Source organism: Poecilia reticulata, chromosome 23 (genome assembly GCF_904066995.2).
Source record: "Poecilia reticulata chromosome 23, P_reticulata-male-v2, whole genome shotgun sequence".
NCBI lineage: Eukaryota > Metazoa > Chordata > Actinopteri > Cyprinodontiformes > Poeciliidae > Poecilia > Poecilia reticulata.
In genome coordinates this window covers 5,048,977-5,067,239 of record NC_088852.1, presented here as the reverse complement: position 1 = coordinate 5,067,239, position 18,263 = coordinate 5,048,977, and the positions used below count along the sequence as shown (strand labels likewise).

At 37.8% G+C, this 18,263-nt stretch overlaps 1 protein-coding gene across 3 annotated transcripts; it reads right to left on the bottom strand.

The window, feature by feature from the left end:
- Positions 1-1,300: 1,300 nt before the first annotated feature.
- Positions 1,301-18,040, bottom strand: syt10 (synaptotagmin X). Of its 3 annotated transcripts, XM_008400463.3 has the most exons (8): positions 17,493-18,040; positions 15,734-16,130; positions 10,953-11,514; positions 7,736-7,856; positions 7,355-7,526; positions 6,068-6,197; positions 4,169-4,249; positions 1,301-1,745 (listed from the first exon to the last, which is right to left on the bottom strand). In XM_008400463.3, the coding sequence occupies exons 1-7, from the start codon at positions 17,692-17,694 to the stop codon at positions 4,178-4,180; spliced, it is 1,656 nt and encodes a 551-aa protein (XP_008398685.2). In that variant the 5' UTR covers positions 17,695-18,040; the 3' UTR covers positions 1,301-1,745; positions 4,169-4,177. The 3 variants fall into 3 exon arrangements, with proteins under 3 accessions (XP_008398685.2, XP_008398684.2, XP_008398686.2); XM_008400462.3 differs by having other exon boundaries at positions 1,301-4,249; positions 17,493-18,034; XM_008400464.3 differs by having other exon boundaries at positions 1,301-4,249; positions 17,508-18,033.
- Between the last annotated feature and the right edge of the window lie 223 nt (positions 18,041-18,263).

Below are 18,263 nucleotides of genomic sequence, written 5' to 3'. Positions count from 1 at the left end.
AGCCAGGTGACACAGTGTAATCACTCAGACTGAATGACTGCTTGATTTTCACCTTGTTGGTTGGAGATAATTTCACCTGCAGAGCAAAAGGTTTTTTCATTGACATTTAATGAAAGTTCAGGAATAACAGTCAGTAAAATGTGTTTTTTGTTTTTTTACTCTGAGCAGAAATGTTTCTGATCTCCACCTGTGAATTTATTTGTATAGTTGCAGTTTATTTCTGTATGCTAATTTGAATTTGATAAAAATCTTAGGTCGTTTGACTCGACAGACATGAACTATTAACATCTCACATTCAACAGAGAGGTTTTCTTTAAACTCACCAATTAGTGTGCATACAACAAACATTACTGACAAAAAGCAGGAAGCGGTATTGATCTACAAAATAATTAACCAGGTAATAGATCAAGTAACAGCAATAAAAATAATAACCAAACAAGCAAGCAAGCAAACAAGGAAGTATATATTAAAATGACAACAAAAATTAAATTGATTTATAGATTGGGTTATACTTTTTTTCTTTAAATCATGGCAGTTATTTTCAAATTTGAATACATTTTCTGTTGATTAACCTAGCATCTCAGATATTTTGGGAAGAATAGAAACAAATAGAAAAATAAACTTTAACAGATTTATTTTTGTGGAAGGATTTCCACAAGGTTTAGGAATGAGTTTTTCACCATTTGTGAGGTCAGACACTGATGTTGGATGACACAGATGACACAGTCTCTGCTCCCATTTCCTCAAATGTTTCTACATCTGGTCGAAGTTCAAACTTTGTGCTGGCGACATTCATGATGAGGCAGAGGAACCTCCGGAGTTAGATGTAGAAATATATAAAACCCAAAATAGAATTTTATATTCTCATTTAAAACTTACCTGAAATGTTTATTTGTTTTAAAAGCTTCTATTTATGCCTATAAGGTCAAATTTTGTTTACAGTTTTTAATATTTTCAATGGAGATGATTAGGAAAGACGAGTCTTCATGGGTCGGTTCTGTTCCGACTGCATGTTGTTGGTCTTTTCAAATCGTAGAAGAACAACACCTTTTAGCCATTCTGCTAATGGGGCTCAACACTGCCCCCTGTCAGTGTGGCATAGCACAAGAGGCGCTTAGAAAAACTAAATATGTCAAACTAAATATGTCACAAACATGAAATAGACTGTGGAATGTCGGCATGTTTCATCATTAAAAGCTTTCAAATCTGAGTTTTTGGAGAATATTTTCATTCCCTATCTGACTACAACTCCTTAAAATTTTTCCAAAAAGCGAAAGAAAATCCCCGTTAACACCTAAAAGACAAACCATGACATTTTTATTTGTTTTTAAAATACATATGAAACAATTACAATAAATCAGATCTCAAATGTTTTACAAAAGTTATCACAAACTGTACACATCATGACATTGGCAGCAGGTATTTCTCGCTTAATACAGATTGAACCGAATAGTTAAACAATTACAGCTCAAAGCTCTAGCCTCCTACATACAGAACGAGTTGATAAGAGTTGGCTTCGCTGGGCTTCCCAGCTCCACTCATTTGTTCACGACTATTACAGGACATGTAGAAATGTCACTTGAATACGAGTCTGAGACTTTTAAAGTGTCACCAAACGATAGAAATACATTTTTGATGTCTTTGTTTTTCCATAAATTCACAACAACTTTCCAGGTTTCACTTCTTGGTATTTACAAACGTAGCTGCTGACGAGAACAACCCTGTTTCCAAAACGCAGTTGGGATCTGTGTGGGATGTAATTAGAAGCAGAAAACAGTTTTAACACAAAAAGGAATTTTCTTTTTTTAATTTTGAAAGTTGAAGTTTTTTGTTTAATCTACGGAGCTCCTTAGTGGACAGGGAAGATTTTGTTTTCTTTTGCGTTCTTTCGCAATAACGTAATTGAATGCTAATAGTCTTTCCACCGTACTTTCTGCTATAATACAAGGTTTTCTTAAGGTTTTTCCATGTATGTTAATAGATCGTTTTCACAGGGTAATAATATAATATCTGACAGTTTTAGTTGTCTTTTTTGTGTTGGTAGTCTGAATGGTTAATAAATTAATGTGCAGTTCCATCTCAACCTTACACAAACATGCAGTGAATAAATAAATTTTCAATTAAAGTTAAGAACATAAACACATTTTCACTGAGGCTCTTTAAATGTTTGTATATTTGACATTTTAAATTGACATTTGTGACTGAATAGAAAATAGACCATTTGCTTATTGCGAGGGAACGCAAACGAAAATGAAAAGCTAAAATGTATTAATGTCTTTCTGCGTTTGGAGCTGTTCAATATTTGCAGTTTTAATCAAACTCATTATTTTATGCATTTTACTTAAGTAATTAGGCAACATTTACAATCAGGCAGTATTTTTGCAATATGCATACAGTTACATAGTGATAATAAATATATTTTTCTTATTTTCTAGCATAGAAACCATGATAATCCATCCGAGAACTGCAGTGGATCCATATTGGTGATTCTTTATCTGCAGAATTACTTATTTGGTGATTTTTCTAATGAGTATAAATCCAAATTTTGTTGTGATTATTATGCCATCTACGATAATTTAATGTTGACATCTCTGCATTCTGCTTTTTATTTACACAGTCCCAACTTTTTGTTGAAACAGAGTTGTGCACCCAGGATTCTGTGCATATCTACACAACTGTAAACACAAAATTTAAGATTTTTAGAGTTAAACATTGCACTCTTTTCCCTTCAGTAGGTGCTTTTTTTATTTAAAGTGGCAACAGGCATGCTACAAGAAAAATAGGACATTTTCATACTGAGGATAAAGCAGAAGGAAAGCATCATATACTGCATGTGCAATAAGATAACAGTACATAGCCTTTCTCTAATTGCTAGGCTGAATATTTTATTACCAACATGAAGATTTCAGAAATGAATTTGATATGGATGAATTCAGAATGCTTCCCTGAATTTATGACTATGAAGAATATTTAATTAAAGAGGTTTTTGTTCAATCTCCCAATTCTTCAATATGTGAGATAATCTGCTAATGTGGGATTGACTGATGTACAGTTGCAGATAGAAGTTGATAATTTTTAGATTTTTGAAGATTTATTTGAACCGTCTTTTTGTGACCATAAAACGAACTGGGAAATGTCCGTCCTAAGAATTGGTAAATTGTTGAAACTTGTAGCAGAGTTTTTTCAAATCCCATAATAAATGCAAAAGGACACCATTTTATATTTTCAAGATCCACATTCTTGATGCACTGGGTGAGTTTGCAGCTGCTGTTTAAAGCTGTAATGTCAAAATGGACACTTTTATTCATCAAATTAATTAGGAACTAAAGCAGTTTTAGAGGTAAAAGTGGGTCCAAACTGTTGGGTGGAAAATGTTCTCACTCCTTCCAGCTCTATAATCATCCAGTTTGGAAAAAACGATTCAAACAGATCAGTAAAAGCCCCAGATTAATGGAAACTTCTGACCAACTGAAGCCAAATCAATGGAGTCCTCAGCTTTACTATAAAGGAAGTACAAAGATTACGTTTTATTAAATACTTTTGTGTCAGTAAAAAAATAAATACTCAGCTTTTTTATTAGATTCAGTTTGGCTTTCAGAAACTAACAGCACAGAATAATTTCAGACAAACTAACTTGTATTTCATTGATCTCCATCGCTCTGGTAATTTGTTTGCTACTCGTTCCTGCAGCAGCAGCTGTTTCTCTGAATGTGACGGATGAATTTTCTCAATTTTACGCAGCCCTTGCAGATGTTTAGCTACCTGCAGAAATCGGATGGTGACTTGTTTGTTCACTAAATGTTTCCATGGCTCTGAGTGGCGTAGCCCTTTAACTTTGTGCCATTTCAAATTAAAATAGCAAAGGCTAAAAGAGCTGAAATACTGAAAGGGACTAAATAGTTGCACATGAACTATCATGGACTCCTTGAAGAGATGCTTGTTATTAATATTATTACTGATATAATCTCTGTAGATGGATGGTAAAAACTCTCCATAGACTGTCGAACTGAATGCCTGTGAGTGTTGTGCATAGCCGTCTCCGTGGTTCACTAAAAGACGTTGGATTCAAGTGAATAATTCCCAGAACAAATGATCAGTTTTCCATCCCTGTTCCCTGCAGAACAGTAAATATCTCTGGTTTCCCACGGCAGCGATGCTCTGACTCTACCTGGAATCGTCAGGGAGTCTGCAGAGGTTTGGGCGAAGGACACGAACCTTGACTCTCAAAGCTTGCAGCTCTTCCCTGCCACTGCAAAATATAACAGAGCGAAGTTACCGAGGCGTTGGGTTTGCTTCTGGGAACTTATCTGGTATGTCTGTGGCTTTGAGGACGGACTCACTGTGATCATAGGCAAATAAAGCCTCAGCCAAATAATGTTAATAATGGAAAGATACCTGAAGATTTTTGTGTAGATTAAGTCCCCAAAACAACTTTAAAGGACCTTCAGAAAGTCTGTCAATTATCTTTTAACAACACCGTTAAAAATATAGATGACACTATTCCTGTTTCTGATGATTTAGAAAAATGTAGAGTATTAATTAAACTAAGAAAAGACCCAATTTTCCCTTGTTTCAGCCACTTCAACTCATGAATAAATGTCTTAAAACTGTTAACCAATCTCTGTTTAGCTTAAATAATAACACTATATGTAATAAATATGTAATTCAATGTTGCGCAGACTCAAAGCCATAATGAATGAATGTCATAACTTATTCAGGTATAATTTACTTCACATTTAATATAAATTAATAGCTTTTGGTTGCATTATGATATACTTGAAAATTAGAGTTTACCAAGAAAGTTCTTTGTACTTTTCAGAAAAGTTTCTTGTAAGTTTTTGGAAAGATCTTTGTAAATTTAAGTCCAATTATTTCTAAGATTTCACTTTCAGCTCCACACCAACTTCACTTAAGTATCTTAAATAATTTTAGAAAGTAGTAGTAAGAATAAGGTGCATGTTTTGCAAATTTTGTAAAAGTATAAGACCAGAGGAAATATCATCTATATTTCAAAATAAACTTGTAAGTTTAGAAAAAGTAGACTGAAGTCGGTGAACATTCCAATCATTTACAAGTTAATGAAAGTTAATGAAAACTTAAGAGACATTTATTAAGATTTTTACAATATTGTGCAGCCCTGACAGAATGTTGTAATCTCCTTTAAATAAGACATGAAAATAACCAATAAGATCTGTAAAAATAAGTATATTTTCAGCAGTTACTTTTGAGTTGAGGGTTTAAGGTTTAAGATGTGAGTTTAGGAAAGTATTGCTGTATTATTTAGTGCTTCCAGCTACAAACAACTTAAAATAAAAACACAACTTGAATATTGACAAAAACTTAAAAGACAAGTTGTAAAATGTTGATCTTGTCGTGACTTTCTGAAACATCTCTTAGGATCAAAAAAATTGTTTGGTCAGTTTTTTTGCCTTTGATCACAGTTTTTTTTTTAACTAAAGAGTAAAACAGTTTTGCTACTGGAAAATATGCAATCACCTGTATTTTCCTATTCATCAGGTGGAGAGTAGGTGTGACAAAAGAAGAACAAGAAATTAATTACACTAACGTCAGTGAAGCAGCTCTCTTATAGAAGAAAACTTTGTTTTCATTGGGTTAAAGATGCAAAAGTTAAAGTAAAATGAGAAAAACTTTAAAGAAATCTTGTTTTCAGCATCTGCACCTTTTGCTTACATGTAATTTTTTTGTTTTTGTAAGATTTTACGCCAAAAAACATTTTTCAGAGTAGCTTTAAATGTCTCCATGCATCAACAAGCAGCTGCTGATTACACTCCAGCTGTGCTTTTGGTATTTCAAACTTCCATTAAACTAATAAAAAAAAGCTGGAAGTAAGTTTTAGCATTCAGTTGTTCTTCAGTTAATATTTTGGTCTGAAAAGACAAAATCCATCAATTTGTAACATTTGCTGATTTATAGCCGTTTGACTCAAAGAGTTTGAGAAAATTCTGGTAAATGTTGCATTCAGGAACCTTTGTGAATTTCTGTAAGTCGCAGCTCCTTTCACTCAGGAGTAAAACAAGCTGAATTAAAAGAAGGGGTGTTTGTGTACCTCTCCCAGAGCGTGCCAGTGTGTGATGGGCTTTCGCGGGTAAGCCAGCATTTCGTTCCAGTGATCTCGTCCAAGGCCCACAGCATCTGGGCCGGCTCGGCACACACCAATCACCTCATTGTGTCCAACCCTGTTATGAGTAAAGCACTTACATTAACATGCACCTGAACTCATAAAGCAGTGATTTTTCTGGGCCTAATTGGCAAAGAGAAGTTGTGATTTTTTTAAATTTAAGACTGAAAAAGTAGAGCTGAACTAGTCATATGCAGAGAGCAGAAGGGGTGAATACGCAACATAAACATTTTAATTTTATATCCTATTATAAGATATAAAAGAGGAAGAGTAGGCACCAGTGCATGAAGGCTAAAAGTCGCTGCTACGTTTACACATTGAATGCCGATAAAATACTTTTATTTTTTGCTCATATGTGACCCATATTCATCTTTTTCATTGCAGTTTGAACGGCTCACTTCACACTTCAAGAAAATCAGATATGTGCCACTTCCATATGTGGTGGATATGTATCCAAGCATCAGCAGTCAGAAAGGCCAATTTTATCCGTCATTAATGTGAGACAACAGATTTTATTAGAATAGCACCTTTCTGCAACGAGGCATTTTCAAGTGCTTTACATCTTAAAAATACAAAGTCAAAGTCGATTCAACAGCAGCAGATCTTTAATGTATTGTAATGCCAAGCTGTGCAGTGATTTATAGACTGTCAGCAGTATTTTAAAATCTATTCTCTGAGCTACAGTGAGCCAGTGTAGGGCTGAGATAAAGAGCTCCATCTCATTATCTTCCTGGTTTTAATCAGAACGCCAGCAGCAGCGTTTTGGATCAGCTGTCTGACATGTAATCGTCTGTCATCACAATCCCAAGACTAATTGTTTTGACTACACATTCAAACAGACTCCTCTACAAAAATTGCTCCACAAAAACCCATTGATATTTAGTTTTGGTCTCTCTTTTTTTTGACTTCCTTGATCTTGAACTTTAAAACTGATCTACAAATGGCAGCGTCAATTATTCCTTCACTAAACGGCGCGCAGTTATGAGACGTTTACGTTCCTCTTCTGTGCATGCGGAAAGAAGTCTGATTTAATTAATGATGCAAAAAAACCATAAATAATGAATTTAAGACCTTTTAACGCATCCCTGGAGCTGCTTTGGTTGATTCGTGAAGTTAATCCATTTTCTCCTTAAATATGCTGCATTCATCCTGATCACTATAAGTGAAACTGGTTGATCTCTTTATACAACCAGAAGGTTTGGCTCGATAACTTACCGATCGTAATCCATGACCATGATGGAGAGGCTGACTTGCTCCACGTTCTCGGGGGGAATGTCGAAGATGATGGCCTCGTTGTAAACAGGGTTGAGTGTGCTTTTCTTGGTTGTCGTTTTCCTCTTCTTCAGTCTCCGTCCGTTACACACCAGGTAAACCTTCACATACGGATCTGCCTTAGACAAATTTAGTGTTTTTAATGTGCTGAATTTGACTGAAACCAAAAAGGAGAACAGCTAGGAAAATATATTCTCTCTCAGGAAGTTGAAACAATAATTTTATCTCGTGTCTCCTCCGCTTTTTCCCGCTATAGGCTGTGGCGTTTCAGTTAATTTAAGCCTCGGTTTGCTTTGATGTGAGCTTTATCTGCTTTCGGGTTACCTGAAGAGCCTGTGATGTCCATGGCTTTGAGGTTTCTGCATTTGATGACTGTTAGGGTCATTCTCCCCGCTGTGGGCAGGTAGCACAGCGAGTACATGATCTCGCCCAAGTCGATACTCTCCTAAAGCGACGGAAAGGAGAGAACATACATTTTTTTTGCGTGCTTTGAATGAGCAGACCTCATTCTGTATATTAAAAACACCCGTAAGTTCTAAAGCAATGCAGAACCTTTGGCTGCATTCACACCTGAAGTGACCCAATTCCGATTTTTATTTTTGCCTTAATGCGACCCGTATCTGATTTTTTAATGACAGTCTGAACAACCCAGGTCGGATTTTTAATGCGCCCCAGGCCACTTGGATATCTGATAAATATCCGATCTTTTCAAATGTGACCAGAATCTGAACTTCCAGGTCGTGTTCATTCGACCTGGGCGTCATTGATCCTCGGCAAACGACACTATTCTGCGTCATGATGCGCGCAAGCGGGAAGAAAAACAACCATGGCGGACCATAATGAGGATTAAGCTGTTAATGTTCTGGTTCTGGTCGGACTACAACTTGAAAATCATAAGCTAAGCTCCACCGTTACCATCCATGTTTACTTTCCCAAACACAGAGCATTTCTTCTTCTTCTTCTTTTTTATGGCGGTTGGCAAAACACTGAGCACACTCTTCATCTGTGACGTAATTGCGCCCTCTACTGCGCATGCGGGACACTTTCAGGTCGTTTGCGGTTCACACTGGAGATCAGATACAGGCAGCATATATTTGGAAGTGCCAAAAAAATAAATAAATCGGAATTGTGTCACTTCAGGCTGCAGTGTGAACGTGGCCTATGATAACTGTTGCTTCATTTCTTTGGGTTAAATTAATTTTGCATTTTTCAGACACATTCCAGGGTTTCTCCCAGTGTTTTATAAGCCTGGCGGGCCACCAGGCTTTACTTGCAGCCACACCAGGCTGAGCATTGTTTATTTATTTAAGTCTTTTTAAAATGTTTGAAATTTTTAAGACTATAGTTGGTGTTCAGGTGTTAATCTTCCAATAACACATAATTATCAAGTGATATTTTCAAATTTCCTATCAACTTTAAACATTTTTTAACTCAAAAACACGACGGGCCGCTGGATGAATGACTGCCCTAGCACCGGGCTTAACAGGTTTTCTGGGGAAACTTTGCATTCATAGTCATCAGACCAGGAATTATTGTGAAGTTAAACAGCTAACTTTGCCTTTCTTGTCCAGCAATGAAGTTTTAAAATATTTTTTCCGTCAATATCTTCATGATAACTAATCTTGTGCAGTTGCACTTTGACAGTGTGATATGTTGGCTACCAAATTATATCATCATTTGGATGCTGATACTTAAAATTTCCATTTTTCATGACACAAAACTTTTAAATGTAGCAAACAAACAACAAAAGAAGTACTGTTTAAGAAGGCAAATACTTTTACACAGCATTCCAAATTATAATAAAACCAAGCTGTGATTTCTTGTCCCATTACAAGCCTACAACGTTCTTGCCTCGACTCTGTGCTCAGACAACAGGACAGTCTGCAGAGGAGTGAAACCCCTGATACAATCTAATTTTGTTTTTTTATTTTTACTATTCAGTATAAAAAATAAATCTGGGGAATGGCTGCTTCAGCCTCGATGTTTGGCTCGGGGATTAGATAAGAAAAAGTGTCTGAAGCAGCTGGGTAATGGTTTTCTTATCAGAAGCTATGAGATGCCAAAGCATCTGCAAGGTCACAGCAGTTTTCTCACAGACTGTCTGAGAAACATTTATATCATGTAATCTGAATCCTATTTTGTCTGAAACAAACCAGGTGTTATAACAAAACCAGAGAAGCAACATTCGAAGAAAACATTTCATTTTGTAAATTGAGGAATTTTAAGAATATAAATATTTTGATGCTAATTGGTTTAATTTTTATACAATCTTATCACAAATGAAATTTTGAATTTAGTGGATATTTTCTGTATGTAATAATGCTTCTTGGCAATAAATCATGTACATTGGAAAGTCTTTTTATTTCCCTTCCGAAGTAGTAAAAAGTGAGTTAAAAATGTGGGCTGCACATACAAAAAACATACTTTGATACTTGATCTTAACGTGATATCAAGATGAGATTCTATACCATATTGCCTCTTTTTGGGAATTCTTGCAGGATATTGTAAGAAAATTGCAACAGTATCTCAAGGTTAAAGGTTAGATTGTGGATTTAGGAGTAAAGAGTGATGATCTTAACCCCATTTAACATTTTATCATAATCTTGGGCCTAATTTTCATGCCAGTGACCAACAAAACCATTTGGACTTGCAAATTTCAACAATGCATTTACCTTACAATGAATTTAATCTCCATTCAAATGGAAATAAACCAGTTTTCCACAAACTCATGCACTTTTAAAGTTGATATTGCAAACATCTTAATAGCCTCTGGTGTTTTATCACAGAGGATAGACACACAAACCAGTTTTGGTAGCCAACTTGTAATCAGGATCACTTCTGTGTGCCAACATTTCCTGTAACTCCAGGGAGCAAACGGCAGAAATCTTCATAAAAATGTAGCAGCAAACACCATAAAAGGTTTTTATAGCTGTTTACTTCTTCAGAAAATCTCTAATCTGTTTGTTCATTAGGTTCATTCTGTGCGAAACTAAATCTGAGGTTCTCAGTTGCTTCAAAATTAGTATGCATTATAAACACAAACCCAGCGTTTATCGCAGTAAATGCTTTCATTATTAAAGAAGGGGCAAAGTGTGATAAATGTTGGTGTTAAAGAGATAATTACTCCGTCTATCAGGAGTAGTTTGTAGCTGTGAAGTCTGCTTAAGCAGCCAGGATTTTCAGTTTATTTTGTTGTTAAAAATCCACTGTATCTGCTGCTGGATATTTTTACTCGCTGGTTTTATTTATGTGTGCAGAATACCCAGCAGTTTCTGGAAAATGTGTGTGGGTGTCTGGCTGATTAAATGCATTTCCCAAAGCGTTTGAATTATGTAATGCGTTCCACCTGCTTCTTATGTCAAGCAGGGCAAAGGATTTCAGGCTCTCAAAAGTCAATTGGTGCGATGTTTACTGATGAGAGCTTTCTAAAAACAGCATAAATACCCTATTAACAGAATGTTTACCCTCATTGGCTGCAGTGATACTCGTAGTATCAGTAATCTGAGGATTTGGTGAGATCTTATTTTAAGCTGCTACTCACTGTGGTTGCTGCGTGGATATCCTTCCATACCACTGCCTCCCTCGACAGATCAGACAGTTCAAAAAGGTTGTCCACCACGACCTCGCCAATCATGTCGTGGCTTGTGAAACGGTCAAAGTCGTAGACGCTGAAGTGCAGCTTGCGGTTGCAAAGCTCGTCGTACGCCACGGGGAACCGGAAGGTCTCGTCGAACGTGGGGTTCAGAGTCTTGCGGTGAACTCGCGTCTGGAACTTCTTCTTCCTCTCTGGCAGCAGGTAGATCTTCACGTACGGGTCGGAGGTGCCTGTGAAGTCTTTGGCCGGAAGGTCCAAGGCCTTGAGGATCCTCACCACCAAGGCCTGCTCCTCGTAGTCGTAAAGCAGCGAGAAACTGAGCTTCCCACAGATTTCGACGTGACCTTTGGCCTCATCCTCAGAGTCCACAGACTTCTGCTTGTACAGTTCTGGTTTTATTCTTCCGATGCTGACCGTAGACGACTGGCGGAGAGGCACTTTGTCCATGCTGAAGTCTACGCTGCTGACATTCATTTGGCGAGGGAGGTGGCGCCGGAACGAATTGTGCCTGTGGACACAGTTGGAGAACATTTTAACATCTGATATGACAGCTCATGTTTTATTGAAGCAGTTATGAGTGATTAGTATCTCACCTGCAGACACCAACAGAGGATTTCTAATGGTGTTTTTCAAGGAAACATCTATTCAAACTTAATATTTGTCTTTAAACCTAAAAAACTTTAGGCTTGGCATTTCACAAGCACTGAAGATCTACTACTTTTCATCAAGACATTACAGTAATGAAATTTCATCCCTTAATGTTCATTTGATTGCTTAATTTGAAAACCAAATGAGTTAAACAACATTGAGATGTCAAGGAAAAGCAATATATCCAGTTGCTGTATCAGTGCCAATATTTAGAAAAATTCTACATCTGGTATCAGTGATAATGTACCTGATCCGTAACAGCAGATCTATTCAGTCTAATTCTATGCTTTGAGTGATTTATTTATTATTTTACATTATATTTAGAATGCCTGATTGTTTTTTCTGAACCATTTTGAAAGAATGTGTGTTGCAGTTTATTTTTACTTTTGACCAAGGTAGTCATTGTCAGTTCCAGTTTCCTGATTATTTGTTTTACATTGGCTGCTATTCTGCTAATTGCACTGACTGAACAAATTAAGGTTGTTTTTCCAAGGCTGCTTATGGAGCTGTTGTTGTATTTAAATGAGCTGTACTGGTGCAGAGTTATAAAATACATTTATAATTCAGTCTGTTTTAAAAAACAAAAGTTTTAAGTTAATTCTTCACTGTTTTCTGCATCTGATCAGTATCAAAAGACACTTGGAAGTGAAAAAAGTGAAATGAACACAACTGATAACAGTGCGAACATTATTCAGAAGTGGTTTTGGTTCATTTGACCATGTTTACATCTACATAACATGTTTTTAAGATGCAAGAATACATGGCAAGAAAGAAAAGAACACAAGAGCAGCTTTGGTGGGCTATAGATTGGGTCAAGACGAATTATGTTTTGAGATAGTTGTAGCGTTTTAGCAACAAAAATGTGTTTAATCACATTCATGATTGAACAAGGAAGGCAATTATACCTTCAGGTAAGGAAAGAATGGATTGGATGTTTTTTGTCACCCATTTAAATCATCATTTAAATAAAGTACTTTCATGCCATTTGAAGCAAAAAGACTCACTGAAAACCGTATTCAAATTGTTGGAAAAAATATCTATTAAATTTTAAGAAACAAACTAGATTTGTTTTCCTTTTGTTGTACGGAAAAAGCAATTGCATCCTATGCATTCACATTTAGACTCATTTACCAATTATGTTCCTTGTTCAGATTTTGGTGAGATATCCTCAGACAAAACTCTGTTTGAGTCTCCAATCTTGTCACCTAGCAACTGGCCCTTCTGCTTTCCGACAGTAAGACAATCACAGCAGTGGCACAAATTGTACTGCATGGGAAGCACAGCGGAAGATTAAATGCAACACTAAAGCACAGTAAACAACACAGGGAGGCTGTGCAGCTTATATGAGGCTAAAGAGAAAATTATCACCATGAATTTTACTTACTTTGCACCTAATTATTTGTCACAATTTATTTGACCTCTGGTTGTGTCGTTATTGTCTAGAATTTCAATATTGGGACCAGATTGGTGCATCTCCAGTTGAAACATGAAAAATAAAAAATAAAACACATCCCCCCCTCATCTAAAATTACATCTCACCATGTGATCTGTGTTTACTCATTTAACATTTCCCAGTATTAATCAATACTAGATTCAAACTATGTTTCATTAAAATGTGACATGCTGGAAGCCAAAGCCCTCTTAAAACATGAGCTGCTGCTATTTTTTCCAACAAATCAATAGCTCCTAATAAAAAAAATTAAAAAAAAGCAAAACGTCAAGACTGTTTTTTGGTGTCATAACATCCCCAAGCTGAGCGATCGGAGGCATTTCTTAGAGAGTGGCGTGGCTGTCAGAAAAGTGGGAGGAAGGCCTGTGAAAGTGGGCGTCGTAATCTCCGGCTCGGCCTCTCAGCTTGACCGGTGGGTGTGCGATTCATGAAGACCTTGGCAGCAAAATAATTGAATTAATGAGCTTAATGACGAGCAAAAGCAAGTGTCGATAGCGGCTCCGTGTGAGAAGCCGATCGCAGCTGCCCGCTGCGTGTCACCAGGAACCTGCCCTTCCACCGTGACAGCTCCGGCCCCGCAGCTCTGCTAATTATGGACGTTCTAGTTTAAACACAGAGCTGGGGAACAAAGAGAAGCGAGAGCTGATTGTTTAATGACTGGGGTTTCTTCCCGACGTTGCCATAGCAGCTCGACTCTCACGCACAAGTGATTATAGGGTTCCAACTGGATGTCAGATATGCTATGGAGCGTCACTTTCTCTGTATTGTTTCAGTTTGCTATGCCTGCCCAAGGTCACCAGGCAGTCAGCGATGATTTGCACGACGCGTGGCAAACTACCTCGAGGACACTGTCATGAGCCGCCCTCTGCACCGAGGGAGCAGTTTTTAATATTTCTTGGGGAGGATAATGCAAACCGAAGCAGACAGAGGCGGGTATGAGATGTTTACAAAAACAGATAACAGGACCTCCTTTCTTCTAAATTGCACCTACAATTAGTCGTCCCAACACAACAGGCAAACCTGCAGAAATTTGCAACAAAACAAATCAATAACAATTTAATACAGCTTCATGACAAGCATGTTTAGTACTTAGCAAAGCTGCAAACATAATTCATGACCAGACAACCAACTTCTAGCAGCTTTTCTGAGGAATCTTACCCAAAGTTTCATGTTTTCTAATATTCTTGGGTTTGAGTGCTGCATTGAGATTTTTTCCAGTTTCACCAGATTTTCAATGCAGTACAAGTCAGGCAGCTCAACCTTGGTTGACTTTGATGTATGCGACTGTCTTCCTGTTTCAAGGGTTTTCAAGAATTTAAATTTTGAGACAGCAGAAATCACTGAAAGTAGGTTTAACAGCTGAACTTGGATTGAGTTTTAGTTTTGAATGTTTGAACTGTTCTTGTGTATTCTGTTTATTGCAAACACCTGAAAGTAAACTTTGCCACAAAATCTACTTTCAATTATAACTGCATGGCATATTATTGATATGCAAACTGTGATATGCTTTTATTTTGTCTAACTTTTGCCCAGACATTGCGATTCTTCCAAATTTCAATTCTAAAACTAAGCTTTTAATTTTTTTAACATGTATTTGGCAATGACCTGCCGATTTCCTGAATTTCGGAGATCAACGATCGGCCGATCTTGTCCACCGATGTTATCAACCTCAGAAAAAGTCTAAATATCAACCACTGTGATTTTCTTTTCTCTCGTGCGAAAAGTTTGACTGACAAACTGGCCTACCAGGTCATGTCTGCACATTTACAGTTCACAAAAGTCACCCCACTGTTGCCAGTTCAGCAACTTTCAAGATATATTGAGCAACATTTCAGACAAAAAAATGGTATCAGCCAAAATCAGAGTCAGTAAGTTAGGTTTTTTAAAAGATCGGTAATCAGCAATTGGCCAGAAAACTGAAATCGGTGCACCCCTATTTCTATGTCTTACAAAGTAAAAGTTCTGCTTTCCTAGAACATTACTAAACAAGGAGCACGCAAGATGAAATGTGTGGCAGAAAATTAACATGCCTAAACCTCCTATCCACATTTGCACCATGGTGGTGGCAGCATCATGCTGTGAGGGTGCTTTCTTTTCCTACATGCAGAGTTGAATTGGAGTAGCTTGGATCAAACAATATTAATGTTGGACCTAAATTCAACTGAGAATCTTAAAAACTGATGTTTAGATTGTCTCAACCCAACTTCACGGAGTTGTTCATATTTGGTAAAAAGGATTAAAAACAACTTTGAGTGTCTAGATGCATAAATGTTATGACGACAAGCCACTAAAGGCTTGTAGCTTCAACTGCATTGAAATATGAAGGAAACGTCATGATGATCTGCTGCAAAAAGTTTCAGAAAATCACTTAAGGTTTGTAGTTATAATCTAGCAGAATGTTAAAAAAAATTATTGTCCTATGAGAAAAACGGCTTCTTTTTAGTTTAGTTGCAGCAGCAGCAGGTGGGGGAGGGGCAGTGCTGCATCATTAAAACCTCACTGCAGCCCTGTCTTCGACGTTTCATTAAAATAATTTTAAACCATAGGAGTGACATGGTAGAAAATTGAGTAGTTTTCCCGCCTTGGCGGATATGTGAGTGTTTGGCGGATGCAGGGCTGCGTCTGGTACCTGGAGGAGGATGTCGGCTCAGTCGTCTGCCTCTGGATCTTCGTCGGCTGTTTGCTGATCTTCTCCCTCAGGGCTGTTTGCACCTCTGCAGGGATGTCTGGCGATGTCTGACTGATCTTCATGGCTCCTTCAAGGTACTTCACGTTGCTCCGTCCGTTCACTTTCACCTCCGGAGGGTGTTTCTTCTCCACCTCTGCCACTTTGCACTCGATGACCGGGGTGGCACTGGGAGGAGGCGCCTCGGGGAAACCCACGTGGAGGCCATTTTCGGCGTGGGTCGACAGAGTCTTGCTCCTCCAAATGGGCCAGCACAGCTTCCAAAAGACAAAGAGAGAGACTACCAGCAAGGCGAGGCCACAGAAACCCACGACCACAGCAAGGAGGCTGATAGAGATGTCTGCATTTATTAAACCACAGAAGAAGACGGGAGACACAGGAAAGACATGACAGACAGGGTAGAAAGAGAAGAGTAAGAAAGAGCTGGCAGCATCTGCATCTGTTTGGTAAACAGCTTTGAGTGTCTACAGTGTCACAATGTCAAAAATACTCACAATACACCTGAAAATTTAATCTGATGGCCAGAAATTAAAAAAATAAAGAATCACTGCATGTAAACAGTGATTATATTTTTACCCAACTGTTGATTTTGCAGATCACAATTCCAGCTTTGAATCTTAAATGTCAAAATGTTCTGGTATTATCACATTACAAAGATCACATTTTGTCCAGCAGATCATCAAGAACATCCTCCATAAAGAGAGTATGCCACAAATTACAACTGAAATTAACTCCTTTCCAGCACATTCGTAGAAATTTAGTGGAAGGAAAAAATTTAGTTAATAAGAAACTCAAACAACAGGAACACCAACAGCATTGAGAATATTGTGAAGCCAGTTTGGAAAATATGCACCTACTTAAGAAATTAATGATTTTTTTAATTAATCTTTTATCACTTTAAGTTAAACTCATATCAATGTGTTGCGCTACTTTTAAATAATTATTTTTAACAGAAGCAAGCTGTTCATTGGAAGAGGAAGTTGTTTTACAAAAATATTCTTGTAATTTTGTGCATTTATGGTCTGTAGTGGCGTTAAATCAACTGGCCCAACATATATATCTCATTTTTAAAAATCTGATCTGCTCTAAAGATGTTCAGTTGTGCATCAAAACAAAGTTTCAGTAAATGCTAAATTTTCTGGACAGTTTGAAGCGTTTTTATTCATTTTCTATAAGGCAGCAAACATAATTGATCTATACGGTGTATAATAATTCAAATATGTTCACTTTTGGGGAATATTCTTATCTACTGAGTTGTGTACTGTTGGCTCCGCCCCCTAATGAGCCGCAGCTCCAGACCACAAAATACCCAAATACAGAAAAAGCGTTATATATTTTAATGTCATTAGAGCTCTAAATTAATATTTTGTCGTATTTGTATTTACATGAAATATTTAAACTAGTGGTACTTTTTTTACCTCCACATTTTCCTCCCCATCCACACTTCATATCCCTAAAATAATAATTTGAAAGACTGAGAAGGGAGATGAAGTGAAGAGAAAGAGAGGATTGTTGCAGCTCTTTCTGATGCACCTGTTGCAGACTGATCAGTGTGGCGTAACAGGTAGGCGCAGTTTCAGAACATGGCGAACTAAACACAAAGTGCTTTTCTTTCGTCTTTCTGCTGCGCTCACTTTCTTTACTCCAAAAATGGCTAAAAGTAGATGAAAGGAAAAAACTTAAAAAAAAAAAAAAAATTTACCTGCGTGTCCTTTACCTTGTATGCTGCTCTCCAAGGGAAAAATGTCCGCGCATTTCTCTCGGTCCACGTGTCCCGCAAGGCAAAGTTCCGTAACGATCTGCAGAGCCCTCTGGCACAGGGTGATGCTGTCGTCCGCTCGGACACTCATGTCTCTCCTGTTAAGCCATTGCACTCCAGAGGAGCCGGGAGGGCGGCGGTTCATTTGGGCACCTTTCTACGCGCCGCAGACAGCAGGGAGGCGCGCTGCGTCCTGATCCATAACCAGCGCGCAGCGGAGGCAGAGGAGCGACTGGCCGCGTCGCGTTCCCGCGATTAGTGTAGCAGTCAGCGGGGTGACGGAGTCCAACCCATCCGCTGCACCCAATAGCAGTGCGCCTCGGTTTGGTTGTGAATCCCGTTGGCTGCTGGTTGTAACGAGATTACTTTTTCTGGTAATGACTGGAGTTCTCCCTCTGAGCGACAGACGACCTGTGCGTGTCCCCGTCTGCCATGCTGGGTTATAAACTCCAGTCTGCAGCCTGTTTGTCTCTGGATGGACACCAGAAGGTTTATTATTCTAATAGATTAAAATAATAGGACATAATGTTCAGGACGTGTCGGCTATTGCAGTTTGTCACTTGAAGAAGGAAATGAATAAACTCTACTTGACCTCTTTGTGTTATTCATGCACATATGCTGCCTGGCGAAACTATTTTCTGAACTTTCACTCTTTGTGACGTTAACGCCAAACATTTAGGCGTTAGATCGACTCAGAATAGTGCAAAATTATGA